Source organism: Nesoenas mayeri (genome assembly GCF_963082525.1).
Source record: "Nesoenas mayeri genome assembly, chromosome: 16".
Classification (NCBI taxonomy): Eukaryota; Metazoa; Chordata; class Aves; order Columbiformes; family Columbidae; genus Nesoenas; species Nesoenas mayeri.
In genome coordinates this window covers 16,366,044-16,380,486 of record NC_137562.1, presented here as the reverse complement: position 1 = coordinate 16,380,486, position 14,443 = coordinate 16,366,044, and the positions used below count along the sequence as shown (strand labels likewise).

At 44.7% G+C, this 14,443-nt stretch overlaps 1 protein-coding gene across 1 annotated transcript in view; it reads right to left on the bottom strand.

Moving 5' to 3' along the window:
* Positions 1–5,347: 5,347 nt before the first annotated feature.
* ZMYND8 (zinc finger MYND-type containing 8) overlaps positions 5,348–14,443 on the bottom strand; it is a 39,244-nt gene continuing 30,148 nt past the window's right edge. Inside the window, exons 12-21 of the mRNA XM_080354664.1 lie at positions 14,185–14,325; positions 12,529–12,681; positions 11,205–11,708; positions 9,714–10,088; positions 8,968–9,158; positions 8,615–8,695; positions 8,222–8,300; positions 7,042–7,281; positions 6,725–6,882; positions 5,348–6,423 (exon numbers count right to left, since the gene is read on the bottom strand). Of these exons, the coding sequence (XP_080210790.1) occupies positions 6,409–6,423; positions 6,725–6,882; positions 7,042–7,281; positions 8,222–8,300; positions 8,615–8,695; positions 8,968–9,158; positions 9,714–10,088; positions 11,205–11,708; positions 12,529–12,681; positions 14,185–14,325 (1,937 nt within the window). The 3' untranslated portion in view covers positions 5,348–6,408. The remainder of the gene's footprint in view (positions 6,424–6,724; positions 6,883–7,041; positions 7,282–8,221; positions 8,301–8,614; positions 8,696–8,967; positions 9,159–9,713; positions 10,089–11,204; positions 11,709–12,528; positions 12,682–14,184; positions 14,326–14,443) is intronic.

The window sequence follows — 14,443 nt, the reverse complement described above, 5'->3', positions numbered from 1 at the left end:
AGCTCCCGGCTCCTCCTCCCGGACAGTTCAGACTCAGACGGTCCTGCCCCGTTCCCACTCTCCGGGACGGCCCCAACGCTCCTCTGTCCCCTCTTACGTCCACCCCACGAACACACCTCCGCACCGGTTCCCACCCCTGACCCACGAACACACCTCCGCACCGGTTCCCACCCCTGACCCACGAACACACCTCCGCACCGGTTCCCACCCCTGACCCACGATCACACCTCCGCACCGGTTCCCACCCCTGACCCACGATCACACCTCCGCACCGGTTCCCACATCCATCCCACGAACACACCTCCGCACCGGTTCCCACCCCTGACCCACGATCACACCTCTGCACCGGTTCCCACCTCTGCACATCGGTCGGACGCAATCGAACCAACACGGGAACGTTACACAACACGGCACGGACCTTTCCTGCAGCTCAGACGGGGAGCGCGGACGCTGCTGAGCTCCGCACGCATGAAGAGCTGCTCAGTTACAGCCCGCAGCGCTGCTGCCGTTGGTCTCAGTTTGGCAGTGGATGCAAAGGTCCCACACTCGTGAGACAGAAGATCCCAAAGGAGTGAAATTATCTGCGATCTGGAGCCTGTGCGGGAATGAGCGTCCATCCAGACTGCAACAAAACCGGGGACCCAGGAACACAGACCATTTTTCTAAAACAATTTAATAAAAAATTGTGACGCTTCTTGGAAAGCTGGAGGAAACCAAAGCACATCGTGTGTGTCGCCTGTCTCAGTCACGAAGAAACACAATTGTCAAAAAGATATTTAAGTTTAATACAAATTTTATACAAAGAAAATGTGAAAAAATACTTCCATATGCTAAAAGCAATTATGCTTCACAAATAAGGCCAGCTAGGCTATTTCTGACACAACTGCAATTCACGAATATTCTGTTCTCGCTTTTTTTCTAATACTTTTCCCTCTAATACGGGTTCTAGCTGGAGACTGTACAAACCGCATTCTTTTATAAACAATGGGAGAAATCAACATGACTAAAATGTACAACAATGTACTGGAATGATATCATACAATTAATTTTCTCATATACATACATCACCTTTGCTTTGTTCAATGCTTTGTTTTACACAACATACAAATGGTACTACAGTATAAGTGTAACAGACAGCATTTCCAGGGGTTACTTTCTCTCATACTGTACTGCTTCATGCTTACAGAAAAACATAAATTCCATCATATAAATAACACATGCTCTGGCCCAGCGTCAAAGTCCTTTGCCCATCGCTCCCGATCCATGTTCTCCTCCGCACCTACCTCCTGTCCATCCAAAAAGCTTTCCAAGTCCTTTGTGGAGGATTTAAACAAGCAAACTGAGCGGTGAAACACAGGGAGATCTTCGCTTTCCTCAGCCGTGGATACCCCTGATCAGAAACCACGCGACAAGCACCCGGGGCTGCTCTCCAGCCTTCCTGAGATGGGACTGAAGAAGTTTAAACATAATTGTGACCTGTAAACAATTTCAACGGTCTGGTCGCTGTTAAACACAATGTCAATCTTTCTGTGGTTCAGTCCGCGACTGGAAATGTCACAATTGGCCTAACACGATTTTAAGTTACCCTTCATCATTTGCTTGCTCAAAGAAATTCTACAAGAGTTTCAAAGTGCAGAATTTGTGTGAATTCCTAACACAAATGGACTTGTTTGGGTTCTCATGATCGTATTATCTGCTGCATAACCATTTCCCAAGACCAGTGTTCGGTGCCAGCTTGTGGTAAGGCTGTTTTAAACCTTCCTCTTCCAACTCAAACGCTCTTTATAAGTTAAAGTCAATACAAATATAAAAAGGAGATGGTACTCTAGTGACATCCACAAATTGTACAGTATTTACAAAAGAAGCATAGATTTAATATGGATCTTACCTGTCCTCAGCTTTTCTAAGCCAGCGCTAATGCTTTACATTAATGTAGTGTAGTTAATGCTTTGTACACATATACAAAGCTAAAGTCTGAACCTTTGAGGTTAATCCAAAGAACTGTGTTTATTTTTCACATTTCTATTAGATTTATTTACTCCACCAATTGTGTGGCTTCTGGTTAGCGGTTAGACTCTTCGTACTTGGACTGGCACTGTGGTCTGAACATACTGAACTCCAGCTCTCATTGCCACTGTCCCCGCAGAAGGACTTACCACTACAGGAATGGTCTGCGGATTAAAACCAAGAGAAACACATCGTTATGTTAAAGGTCACATAGACATGACCACAGAAATAGAGATTTCCAGGGAAAATCCAGAACTAGTCCCAGTTTTGCGCAAGAATTAATACCTTTATTACCACAATATGACCTCACGCCAGGGGAGAAAGTAGCGTATTACTGTCCTATGGCCAAGAGTTTTTCTGTATTATTATTACTATGTAATTACAGAGACAGGTGGTCCTATAGGTACTGTATACACCGCCTGTGCTTGGAGAATTAGGTTTTCATAGTTACTACATCCAGTTATGTATTTTCTCCAAACTAATACATGGGAAGAGGAAAAACGGGCTTAGAAAATACTTTGTCGTTTGAAAAAGCTTTGAAAAATCAAAGTGGAATACAAAAATACCCTTGTTTAGAAGTATATCCTCGTTACACACTAACTACATCTTTTCTTTCCCCAAAAGAAACTCCCCCGTGCATTCAGAGCAGAAAAAAAGAACATCCATTTGAACAGAAAGTACTTAATTTAAATCTTGCACAAATCAGTAACAAAAACAGCGGCATTGCTGGGAACTGTCTAATGCACCCTGTAAAAATATTCATATAGAATAAACTCTTCGCTTCCATCATGATCTATAAATCTCAACAAATGAAGTGTCAGGACATCTCTATAGGTGGTTACTGATTCTACAGATGCAGAGACAAAGGCACAAGAACGTTAAACAATCTGGTCAAGGTCACATCACTCTGGAAGATCTGGAAAAGGATTTATTGATCCGAGCTGTATCTTAACCTGCCCCCAAAAGTGTGAGAAAGTCTAGAAACACCTTCACCATACAGACTGCGAGCACGTTTGGACACAGTTCCAGTGATGCCCGACTGGCCGGCAAACAAACGTGTCCACCTCAGTTCACGGTATTTTGTGGATACAGGAGTGAATTTTGAGGGGGTGCACAGACCTTCCCCGTGGCCGTGTGGCGTTCCAAAGAGAACACGGAGAAGAGGTCCAGTTCTCCGAAGCCAACGTTGCCCACACTGATTTAAGAAACCACATTAGTGTCTTAACATTATTCAGCAAGGACCGTGAGCTTCCTGCTGCGCTGCGTTACCAGCTCCTCCGTGACACGGCCCGTGCCTTCCAGAAGCCTACTCATTCCATTCCCGGCAACGCCAAGACGAGGAGTGCATACTTTTACACTATGTTAACTGCAGAAAGAACAAAAACCAAATATGGAACCAATTTGCTAAATTAATTCAAGATTGGCGCCATTTTGTAATGATTTCAGCTGCGTATAGAGGGTTCCATGGAAATGGTACCCGGAAGATACACTGGAAGTTGTTCAGAGGAAGAAATTCCTAGTTAGAAACAAAGCGCAAGCCGAGCCCTCGCCAAGGCGCCGCGGGAGTCGCGGTTCGTGCTGCAGGAGACGCGGCTGCCGCGGCGCCTTCCCAACGTTCACACGTACACAAAGGAAAAAACCAACTTTCAGTTCTTCTCGTGATCGGGATGTGGAATGTGTGAGACTCCTTCAGTGTGTTTAGGTCATTCCCTGAGAGGTAAAATCTCCACCTCTGCCAGTTTTACACATACGTACATTTTGCATACATATTAAACATGCAGTAAGGTTTAAAATCGTTTAAATTGCACGTGCAGCCATTAGAGTACAGAGGCGCCTGTAGCTGTGCAGGACTAATGCAATGTGTACAAACTTTGAAACATGCACAAATAAAGGCTGAAACCTTTCAGACGTTCCAACTACGCTTTACACAACTCAACACACTTTGTATTACAGAAAAGTGACAAAGGTAACTGCCATTTTTCTGAATATTACACAAACCCACCTTACGATCTCACAACCTCTCAGCTATTCACAAAACAGCCTAACAGCTTTGATGTTTGCTACTTGATTTTAAAACACGTATAAAACCTTGTTGTTACGGCAATTCAGTCCAAGCAACTTCAGGCCAATGCCGCAAAGTTGCACGGTGCTCTCAGTTGAGACAAAATGAGCTAAAATGCTGCGAGGAACGTGACGAGCGCCGACCCCAGGCCGGGCAGGAGCGGCTGCGTGGGGCTGGCGGCCGCAGGACACGAGTGCGCGCAGGGAGGACGGCATGGGAAACCCAGAGCGGGTCAGGGCTCACAACCACGGTGTGACTACGATACGCCGTTCAATCGGTGCGTGGTCACTGTGACCTAACTGCAGTCAGACACGAACTGAAGCTGCCCGCACACGCCTGCTCCGAACGACCCCCGCGCCATGGCCGCCCGGAGCACCGCGCTCCCTCTGGTAAGGAGAACGTCGGCGCGGGCGCCGCAGAACGCGGCCGGTCGAGAGGATGGGGCGGCGCGGTGCACAGAACCACAATGCAGCTCCTGTCCCATCCTCCCGTGGCGGGCACTGGGGAGCCGAGTGTCCTTGGTAAACTCTGTGACAGAAAAGGCCCAGGTCTGATTCAGTGCTATTTCTCATAATTTCATAACGCTAATGTGCAAGACTGCGTGGGAGATGCACCACTGATGAGTGCATGTTTTCTTTGATAGCTACTGAGATGTCACACGAATATCAAGCATAGCTCAGAAATAATTAAATCTCTTCAGGATACCATAGACAAAAAGATATTTAAAGGATATTTTAAATGAATTCTATATATTTACATTCATGTTGTGGTCAAGTATATACATGAAATGGGCAAATAACTAACATCATAACGTAAACTGGAAGTCTGACTGTCCTCGGTGCCTTTGCTATACTTCATAACAATTTCTAAGTTCTCGTGATCGTGAATTATGAAATGAAACGGTGGAATGTTGCACGGCAAAATAAGACATTTTGCACCGCAAGTTGAGACTATACCAGTGAATCCACATCTTGGCAGAACAGCAGACGGAGACAACCCCCCAGAAACACTGAGCCACTTCAGTGCCAGGAACAGCACTACTGCAGACTTTGAATGACGACGTTGTACTTACACTTGTGGGTTGAGAGGTTGGAAAAAGGTGGTGGTCTGCGGTACCTGGACCAGTTTTATAGGCTGGCTGCTGCTCACACCTGTTGCTATCTGCAGAGACAGCACAGGCAGCCTCAGTACAAGTCTCAGCTTTTACAGAAATTCCACCTAGTTGTTATTATTATTATTACATGAAATTTACGTTGGGTGTTTTGTTTGTGTTAAAAATTTGCATCCTAATGAATTCACAGGTTACTTCTTTGTTAATAAAACAAAATTCAAATTATGAACGTGATCAATGTATACAGCATGATGCTTCAGGTTGAATATCTATGTGAAAGCAATTCCAGATTTGTATAACTGGAATATTCCCTGGCAAAAGTTTTAGGTCACTGATTTTCTCCCATCCCCTACTTCTCTAGCAATGCAAAGGTTGTGCTGCCACAAACAATGCGTGTGAACATTGGGTGAGCCAGAGTTTAACTGACGCCAGCAGAGCGGCCTCGGGCGGCACAGCGCGGCCTCGGGCGGCACAGCGCACCCTCGGGCGGCACAGCGCACCCTCGGGCGGCACAGCGCACCCTCGGGCGGCACAGCGCGCCTTCTGCCCCCTCGCATCTGCTTCCCAAGCTGCTCCCTCAGCTGGCACCTCACGCCCCGAGATCTAACACCAGACAGTAGCAAAAGCGTCAGGAAATGAACACAGCGCTCTAGTTTACTATGCTTCCCAACTCTACAGGACTATCTCCATGAGACATCATGCTGGAATCACAATACTACAAAATTAGTTTGCTTCTCATTTTTTAAAATACAACAAGGCTCCTACTGATGTGGGGACCATGTGTGAAGGTTTGAAGGATGAGCCCCCCCCCCAAATTTTTCACTTAATAAATCTTGCAAGGGCAGAAGAAAAACGATGCTGAAATTGCTAATAGTCAAGCCCTATCTATAAAGCAGAATCTTCTCTATAAACATTATCTATATATGCAATGTTAAGTCCCTTTTATCAGAGCGTTTGCTCATCCTTGCCTACTGAATACTATCAGAGTAGATGCTATGGAGGATTTCAAAACTGCACACTGCTCCATTAAGTGTAGATCCAGGTGAACTGCTGTATCAGTGTTATGGAAGGCTGTGGTACCCTAGTGCAGTCTGTTGTGAGAAAGAAAGTTGATCTGAATGCAGGTCTTGAGCTTGGCCTCTGAAACCCAGGCAAGAAGGGCTTGGAAGTGCTGCAGTCAGTATTGCTTATCAGAAGGCAACTTGTATCGAAAGATCCAGACCAGAAGCTACACTGCTGGGTCCTGGAGAGAGAGAGAGAAAGAGGTCCAGTCCCCTGTGGCTGGAAGGATGAGCCAGGCCAACACGAGCTTTTCTGGGGATGCGTGAAGGGAAAAGGGTGTTCCCAGAGGACAGGAGGAGATTATTATTTTTGCCAAGATGAAGAATCAAAACAAACCATGACTCCCTGTCTCGCTCCCCAAATCACTCTCTGAAATATGCAAACGGTCACAAATTCCTGGCTGATCCAGGGAAGCCTTAGGGGGAGGTTTCAGAGAAATCTTACATACTGTATTTGTTGGAAGTAACAACAATGATACTCACTGTAACACTCTCTTTGCTCTTATCAGCTGAACCTTCCTTTTCCTTAGGGGCGCTGGCTGTTTCTGTGGGCGTGGGCTGCACACTTGAACTGGGTTGAGATGATTTATTTAAAGTTTCTGTGCTAATTTCAGTATCTGTTTCTTGCTGTGTTGCAGTAGCTAAAATAAAGGAAAAAAGAAAGTAGCCACTCGTGTACCAGTCCCGTCACTCTTCACAGGCACATCTGCACCCAGGCAAGCAAAGAAAACGGCGTCACCGTGTGTCCCACCCACCCCGACCCCGCTCAGCCGAGAAACAGGCAACCGGAGCAACATTACCTGACTGTGTGCAGGACTTCATGTGCTCAGGCCAGTGAGCTTGTTGGCAGGGATAGTCACAGTAGCTCGTATTCCAGCAGCAATAAAAAATGGCCTCTTTCTTGCAGTTAGCACACCACTGCTTCTTCTTCGTTTCATCCACCGCTTGCTGCTTCTCCAATTCCAGCTGCTTCTTCACCTCGGCAATCAAGCGATCTCGTTCTTGTTCCAGACTCTGACGCATTTCAGCCATTGTCAGTTCTACTCAAAATGCAAACAAAGATGAGGTTTGTATTTTCTGCCCCTAAACAGCAACATGCAGAACAATAATTTCCATGAGCTTAAAGACGACACGTAAATAAAACTCACAATCAAAATATTCCCTGAGTTTGGGCATCCCTTCTTCATACCTACTCAACAAATGAAAGTCTTATATCTTCTTGGCTCATCCTAGCACCAGGATTTTTAGCCTTAACCGTTACCTTCCATTTGTTTAACACTTCAGTTCTGGATGTCCCACAAAACACCAGAATCCAGGTGTACCAGGCGCAGAATAAACACAAAGAGGATACGTGTAGCTGCTGCTAAAACACTTCACCTGGACTGCAGCAGTGCAAACACTGCTCTGCTCCGCTTCTGAAGAGCAGAACGGTGCTAACGAACCAAAGACATGAATCTGAATATAGAGTTATTCAGCCCTCAACTCCCTTCCACTCCAGATGTGCTCTGCAGGAAGAGGGTCAAGAAGTGCGTGAGGACACTGTATTGCAGTCCTAAGGCTGCTGAGACCGCGTGTAGCTCAAAGCAAACCTGATCACCCAACTGCACATTCCTCCCACAGTCAGTGCATTACATAAAGATAATTCAAGAGGAATCACGTTATAATCATGGTAGTACTTTGACTTTCTTTCACTGGAAGTCTCGCATCAAGATTGAGCGAAAGTTGAGTATTCACTTTAAATAAATAAGTAAATAGCCCTCTGAGCCAAGTTTAGGCTAAAGAGGGCTTGAACACCTGTTGTTTACTACGCACATAGAAACAACTTGGTGTACATATTCAAAAGGTGTCTGCTAACACGAGCACCGCACATTACATATGATTTTATGTCCTCCACTTGCACAGCTCGTCGTATCGTTTGCTGAAGGCAATACACACTGCAAGCACCGGGGCAGACGGCCGTTCTGATGGCCAGTTGCCTACCTAGATTATGCTTCATTTCCGAGAGCTCCTGTTGATGTAACCACTGAAGTTTTTCTATCTCAATCCTCAAACGCCGAATCTAAATATTAAAAATGTAATAGTTAGTAATAATAAACAGGATGCAGTGTATAATACGTAATTATTGTACAGAAAAACATGCCCAAAGCAAAGAGCTTATCTTACAGAGCCCATCTGATATTTTTTCAGTGTTTTTCTCTACCACCCTAGTTATTACTTCTAAAGCAAGACAAAAATTAGGATCCCCAGACAGTCCCGCTTTATACTACATTGTAGGTATAGTATATGGTACTTTTATATATAAAAATACTATTTTGCAACTTTCAAACTTAAAATACAAGCAGTATGATCTCATTTTTTTCATCTTACACCAACCTCAGCTATTGTACTTCCAGTAGTGTTTTTTGAGAGATCATTATATATTTCAGTCATTGTTCCTTTGATGGCATCCATCATCTGAAATACAAAATGAGAAAAGAAAAACATTGGTGTATGTTTTTGACAGATCCCCACTTTCACTTCCTTTCAACCACTCCTGTGTGGACTTATATTACTACCTACAATGCCCCATATCTCTCTCTATATTGATCTGGGTCTACTTCTAGAGGCCCATTTTTAAGTTAGAACACGACAACCTGAAAATAAAGTTATTTCAGAATCTGAAATGTCAATAACTTGAAAGGTCACTTCAAAATAAAATTTCAATAAAACCTTGCTCAAGAACTTACTTTGCTGGTGTATTTAGCAATATCTGCAGCCACGTCGGCTGAAGCTGTTGCGATTGGCAAGTCTGCATTAACTGAGGAAGAGAGTGCGCCTGCAGACCCAGAGCTGGTGACCATCGAGATGGGCTGCGTACTCGTAACCAACGTGATGGTGGACGTGGACGTGCTCTGGGTGATCTCTTTTTGCTGCACGGCTGAGAAAAAGAACATACAGCAGATGAATCACAAACAATTATGAACAGGCAAACTTCTAACTTTCATGTGTGCACCTGGACATTTCCAAGATGTTTTACACAATGGTGCCATTTAATCAATTAATTATATAGTGCCCAGCCACTGAACTTGTACATAATTATAAGGCTTAAAAGTAAAGAAGCAAACAATCTTTGAAACTTATGATTTAGACTGGGCAACGCAAACGTCTCCCTCAGATCTGTATTCCTTCCATTTTGGGACTTCTCCATCCCGCTCCCTAGGAATTCACGTCCTAACCTCTCAAGTTGGAGAATTTCCAGCTAAAGCCACATGTATGAGCGTAAGTTAGACTTTGACATAAGGAGACACAACTGTAAATACACACCAGAAAGAGCAGATATGGTAAGTTGTATTTTAAAGTCACTTATCAGAGTAGAACCACACTTGGAGATTTTGTTGATACGGAAAAACTCCCGGCTGGGCAGCCCTGCAGCACCGAGAGCGCTGCTGGCGCATTACGGCATCACGGGCACGCGGAGCTAGGAAGGGCGTACCTTTCACTGCTTGTCTGGTCTGATATCTTGTCCCTTGAGAGGACTGAGGCTGCTGGGACTGAGACTGCTGGCTCTGCTGCTGTTGCTGCTGTCTCTGCACCTTCTGCATGTGCCATTTCTGAGAAGAAGTCTGAAATTTGGCTGAGGAGTTCCACACCACGCGCTGCACAGCAGGGGCGGTTTCCTTGGGCAGCAGAGGCCTCTGCTTTTTGACGGGGCTGCCCGTGGCCGCGGCCGGAGCGCTGGCAGCGGAGGCGGCACCGGCAGCTGCCGTCACCCCCGCCGGGGGCGGCTGGGAGGCCGAGCGGGTGAGCACGGGCGTCTCGGGCAGCGGCTGCGTGCCGGCGCTGGACGAGGGCGCAGCTTTACCTACAACTGAACAAACACAGCGTGTGATGCCAGCGTCTCGCCAACACGTCCGAGTCTTAATTTTCCATCTCGTTTTTGGAAGAGCCATACGCACCTCCCAGTCTGCTTCGAATTATTCTCCTCAGAAGATAACTGATACTCTACAAGTAAACTCATTTCTTTATTCTACAAGTAAGCTCGTTTCAGTTCAGCTGAGGTTGGTGGCAATTCAGAAGCAAAACAAAAAGCACAAAACCCAGAGAACCGGCCTGATCCCCTCTGGAAGATATGGGACAGGTCAGCGTTTGTTAGGTTGTTTCTGGGTTACTTACACCGGTCATCTCAGTTTCTTTCAGGAGAAAAATACATTCAAAAGGAACAAGGACTGAACAAGAGCTGAAGAAATAGCATGCTACACGTTTTCTAAACAAAGGTGAACTGGCACTGACAACCTGATATACAGTGTATTTAAGATACTGACATTTACTTGAAAATCATGCGGAGCTCATAGCTGCTATAAAATATAGACTAGAAGAGAAAGTTGTATATGAAGGATAAACTATTTTTCAATCTAACCATTTCAATTTGGTTTCCTACTTTGTTTTGTCCAAAGGCTAACGTGCAGAGCAAGCTTTGCAAAAGCCCTTTCCTCATTCACTGAGATTCCCTCCTCTTTTAGCCACACAGAAACAAGGGACAAGATCCCAGAGACAATACGTGTGTTTAGCTATTCTTCTGGTTATTACTGAGAGCATCTGTAGTGATTTCCATGGCACCTTATGCCATTTGTGTGTTTGATAATTTCTACACTTGCCATTTTGGGACAGCTACGGAAATGTAAAGATTCAACCGAAGGTCATAACAACTGCAAAATAAACTCTACATTTGTCAAAGAAGAAATATGACAAATATTCATAGTTCTAGGCTGCTGAAAGGAAACTCAATGAAACGTGATTTATTTAAACCAGAAGCTATAATGGGGAACGAAAACGTTTTTCATAGTCACAAAGAATGAAAAATCACTCCTAAAAATTGGTTTACTACAGGTATTTCTACGTTAATGCAAAAAAGAAAGGTAACGAATCTGGCTTCAAAACCAGCTCTGCGGCACAGAAGGAACAAAAGAAAGTAGTTTCGTCCTACCGTCTTGTTTAGGAGGAGTTTCCTTAGATTCCTTCTTGGTCTTCCTTCCGTCGCGGCCACAATGATCATCGCCGAGATCGATGACGAGTTCGCTCTCCGAATCAGAGTCCAGGCCCAGGTGCACAGTTGGAGAGTCTGTTTCGTCCTTCCCTTTCAGTTTCTCTTTCGCAGGATGCTGTAAGCTTTTTCCCTTCTCAGAAAACTCTTTCTCGCTGTCTGTAATCGCCTTTTCTTTGACTGGGTCATCTGTCTTCTCCAGATCCGGACTTGTGCTTTTAAGTTCCTCCTTGTCTTCATTCTGTGCTTGGGGCTTGGGCTTTTTCTTCAAGTTCAGTGACTCTTTGTCACTTCTTGTACCTTCCTTGTCCTCTCCATCTTCCTGATCGTTCTTTGATTTCTGATCCTCATCACTATATTCACTGTCACTGGTGTCAGACTTTTCAGAATCTTCGGAGTCGCTGTGTTCTACTGCCGTATAAACAGCTTCAGATATTTCATTTATTCCTATGGTGGGGAGGAAAGCACATTCCATGCTGGCATCAGACTGACCGACATTACCAAAAGAATACTCTACATACTGGAACAAAGTGTATGTATACCATTATCTTAACCGTGAGTCCTTGAACTAGAAACACTTCCCTTAGTGCCCTGTTTCAATACCAGCATGTACAAGGATTACCTTCCCCATATTCCAATTCAAACCTTTCTTTCACTCAATGGGCTCCTCTCACTCATATTCTCCCACTACCCGCAAGCTGTTTTGTTCAACTGAAGCCCAATGCTGGCAAATGCAAAGAGGAATTATTTTTATGCACAAAACCCACTTTAAAATCAATAACACTATTCACCCGATTAAAGTTCCTTACACGCATGTCTGCAGAATCAGTTTTAGGCTGCCAAGGTGTGCAAGGAGAATCTCTAATTTCTTTAGTGCCTAGAAAGTCTTCACATACTCTGTAGACAACACTGACCAGCATTCAGCTCCTATGGGACTGGACGTGCCAATTTGTGCAAGCGATGGAAGTTTGGTACAAGTCCTGAACTTTTCAATTTATAAAGCAAATATTAATACTGTAATTCTGTCACACTATCTATATCAGAATGGTAAAAAACACATTAAAGGATGAAAGCTTTTTGACAAAAATTTGAAACATCAGCTGTATTTTAAATTAAACTTGCCTCAAAGAGCTCAAATATCCTCCACTCTTGTTTTAATGCACAAAATATTTAAGGTTATAGTATTTGCAAACTCCTTTTAAACTCCAGCTCAAACTTTCCTCAAGCGCATCCTTGAGATGCCCCTGGACTCCTGAGGTACACTTACCAAGCTGTGCTTTACAACTCTCTATTGTCTTGTCGAGATTGAGCTGGAACCTGCTCCGTATCTGGCGCTTGGGCGAGATGAGCTGCACGGGCGTGCTCTGCTGCTGCACCGACTCGCTCAGCTCCTTCAGATCCATCTCGGCTTTGCTGCGATCTGGACAACAAAAAGGAACTCAGGAAAATATTTTACAGAAACAGACCAATATCCAGTTTAGACAAACCGTACTGAGCAACGATGCAGACAATGGCAAACATCTTGCACCCCTTTTATAATTGTGGGTTAAATAACAATTCTAAAATGACTTTAGTACAAACAATAGATTCTCTGATAGTACAGATTTCCCATGCAAAATGCCTGTATCAATTATTTGGACGTTTGTCAACGTTAATTATCAAATCATGATCATTCAGGTGTGTACCCTGTCCAACAACAGCAGTAGCTCACTAGAAGTGCTATTTACTCCTAGTAGTAATACTTCTCCAGCGATAATTAAGCAGCAATAAAAATTCTTACAGTCACCATTTAAAATTTTAAAAAATAATTAATAAGAATGTAAATGTGCATTGTTACACTAGAGAAATAAATTTAGGATGATATTTTTTTCCCATGTGTATCAGCAAAAACTGAGTTCTGAGACTACAACTAGAGCTAGAACTGTCTTAGCAACTCAGTTCCACTTTTTTGCTTCAGCGTCTCCATTCCAAGGGCTCTGTTTCTGTTCCCAGTCCTGTCCCTCCCTCTGTGCCACCCTGACCCTGCACCCGTGCCCAGGGCACAGCTGGCCGGGGCGGCTGCCTGTTGGGGAGGAGGGAGGAGGACGGACGTGGAGAAGGGGAAGGAATGGAGACAAGGATTCGCGTGGCCAGTCTGGTTCTCAGACCACTCAGGGGAGGCTCAACAGAGCCAGAGCCGCGTGGTGGAGGAGAGGAGCCCTGCACAAGCCAACAGGCAACACTGGCCCAATGTGTATTCGTGCTTCATTCAGAGTTTCATTCCACAGTGGTTACAGATGTCACAGTATTGCCTTATTTTACTTGAAAAAAAAAAAAAAGCCCCCCAAGGCCCCCACCAACCCACATATATACAAGCCAGGTTTAGTTGATGTACAACTCAGAGAAAAGTGAAATAACTAGTAAGGGCTGAGCCAATGATTCCTCTGACCAGACGTTCTTTACAAGTTTTAAGTTGCTATCACGGTACACCCCACACTGCAGAGTCAAGAGCCACAACACACGGCCACTCCAGCAGCGCGGTGGTCTCCATCGGGCTTGCCCGCCCCGTGCATTCTGAGCTCGCAAACAGAATCTGTATCGCAGACAGAGCAGCACAGACGGAATCATTCACGTATTCATGCAGTTTTTGTTTACTGCTAAAACGTAATACAACATTTAGAAACCTACCTACTGTGTAGAAACATTCATTGCTACAGCCCAGCTAAAACAAACCATCCTTTAACTACTTCCTTTCATCGACAAGAGGAAACAATAACAGGAACTTTAATTATAAAACAAAAAAACAACAGCATATTTGCTGAAACAATAATCACACGTGTGCCTCATTCAAAGACACACACCAGCAAGTTTGTTCATTGTTGCACTGACACCACTGTAATGTACTCAGCTGTAAAATACCGGACCTTCCAAGGTTAAGACTAACCAAGATTGAGGTTCAGAATGCTTCCTGGCGTGGACGTTCTGTCTTGCTTGGAAGAAATTGGCGTCGATGCTTGAGGAGAGAACGGTTTGGGGCTGCCGGACAAGCTCCCCGCTTGGCCCGTCCTGGGGGGTGCCGGAGAAGCTGAAAAGGTACAAAATGAACAGAGACAGATTTACACACCATCACAATAAAGCCACATGGACTGGGACGAGACAGCTTTAAACCTACGCACGCAGGGAAAGGATTTTGTTTCATAACT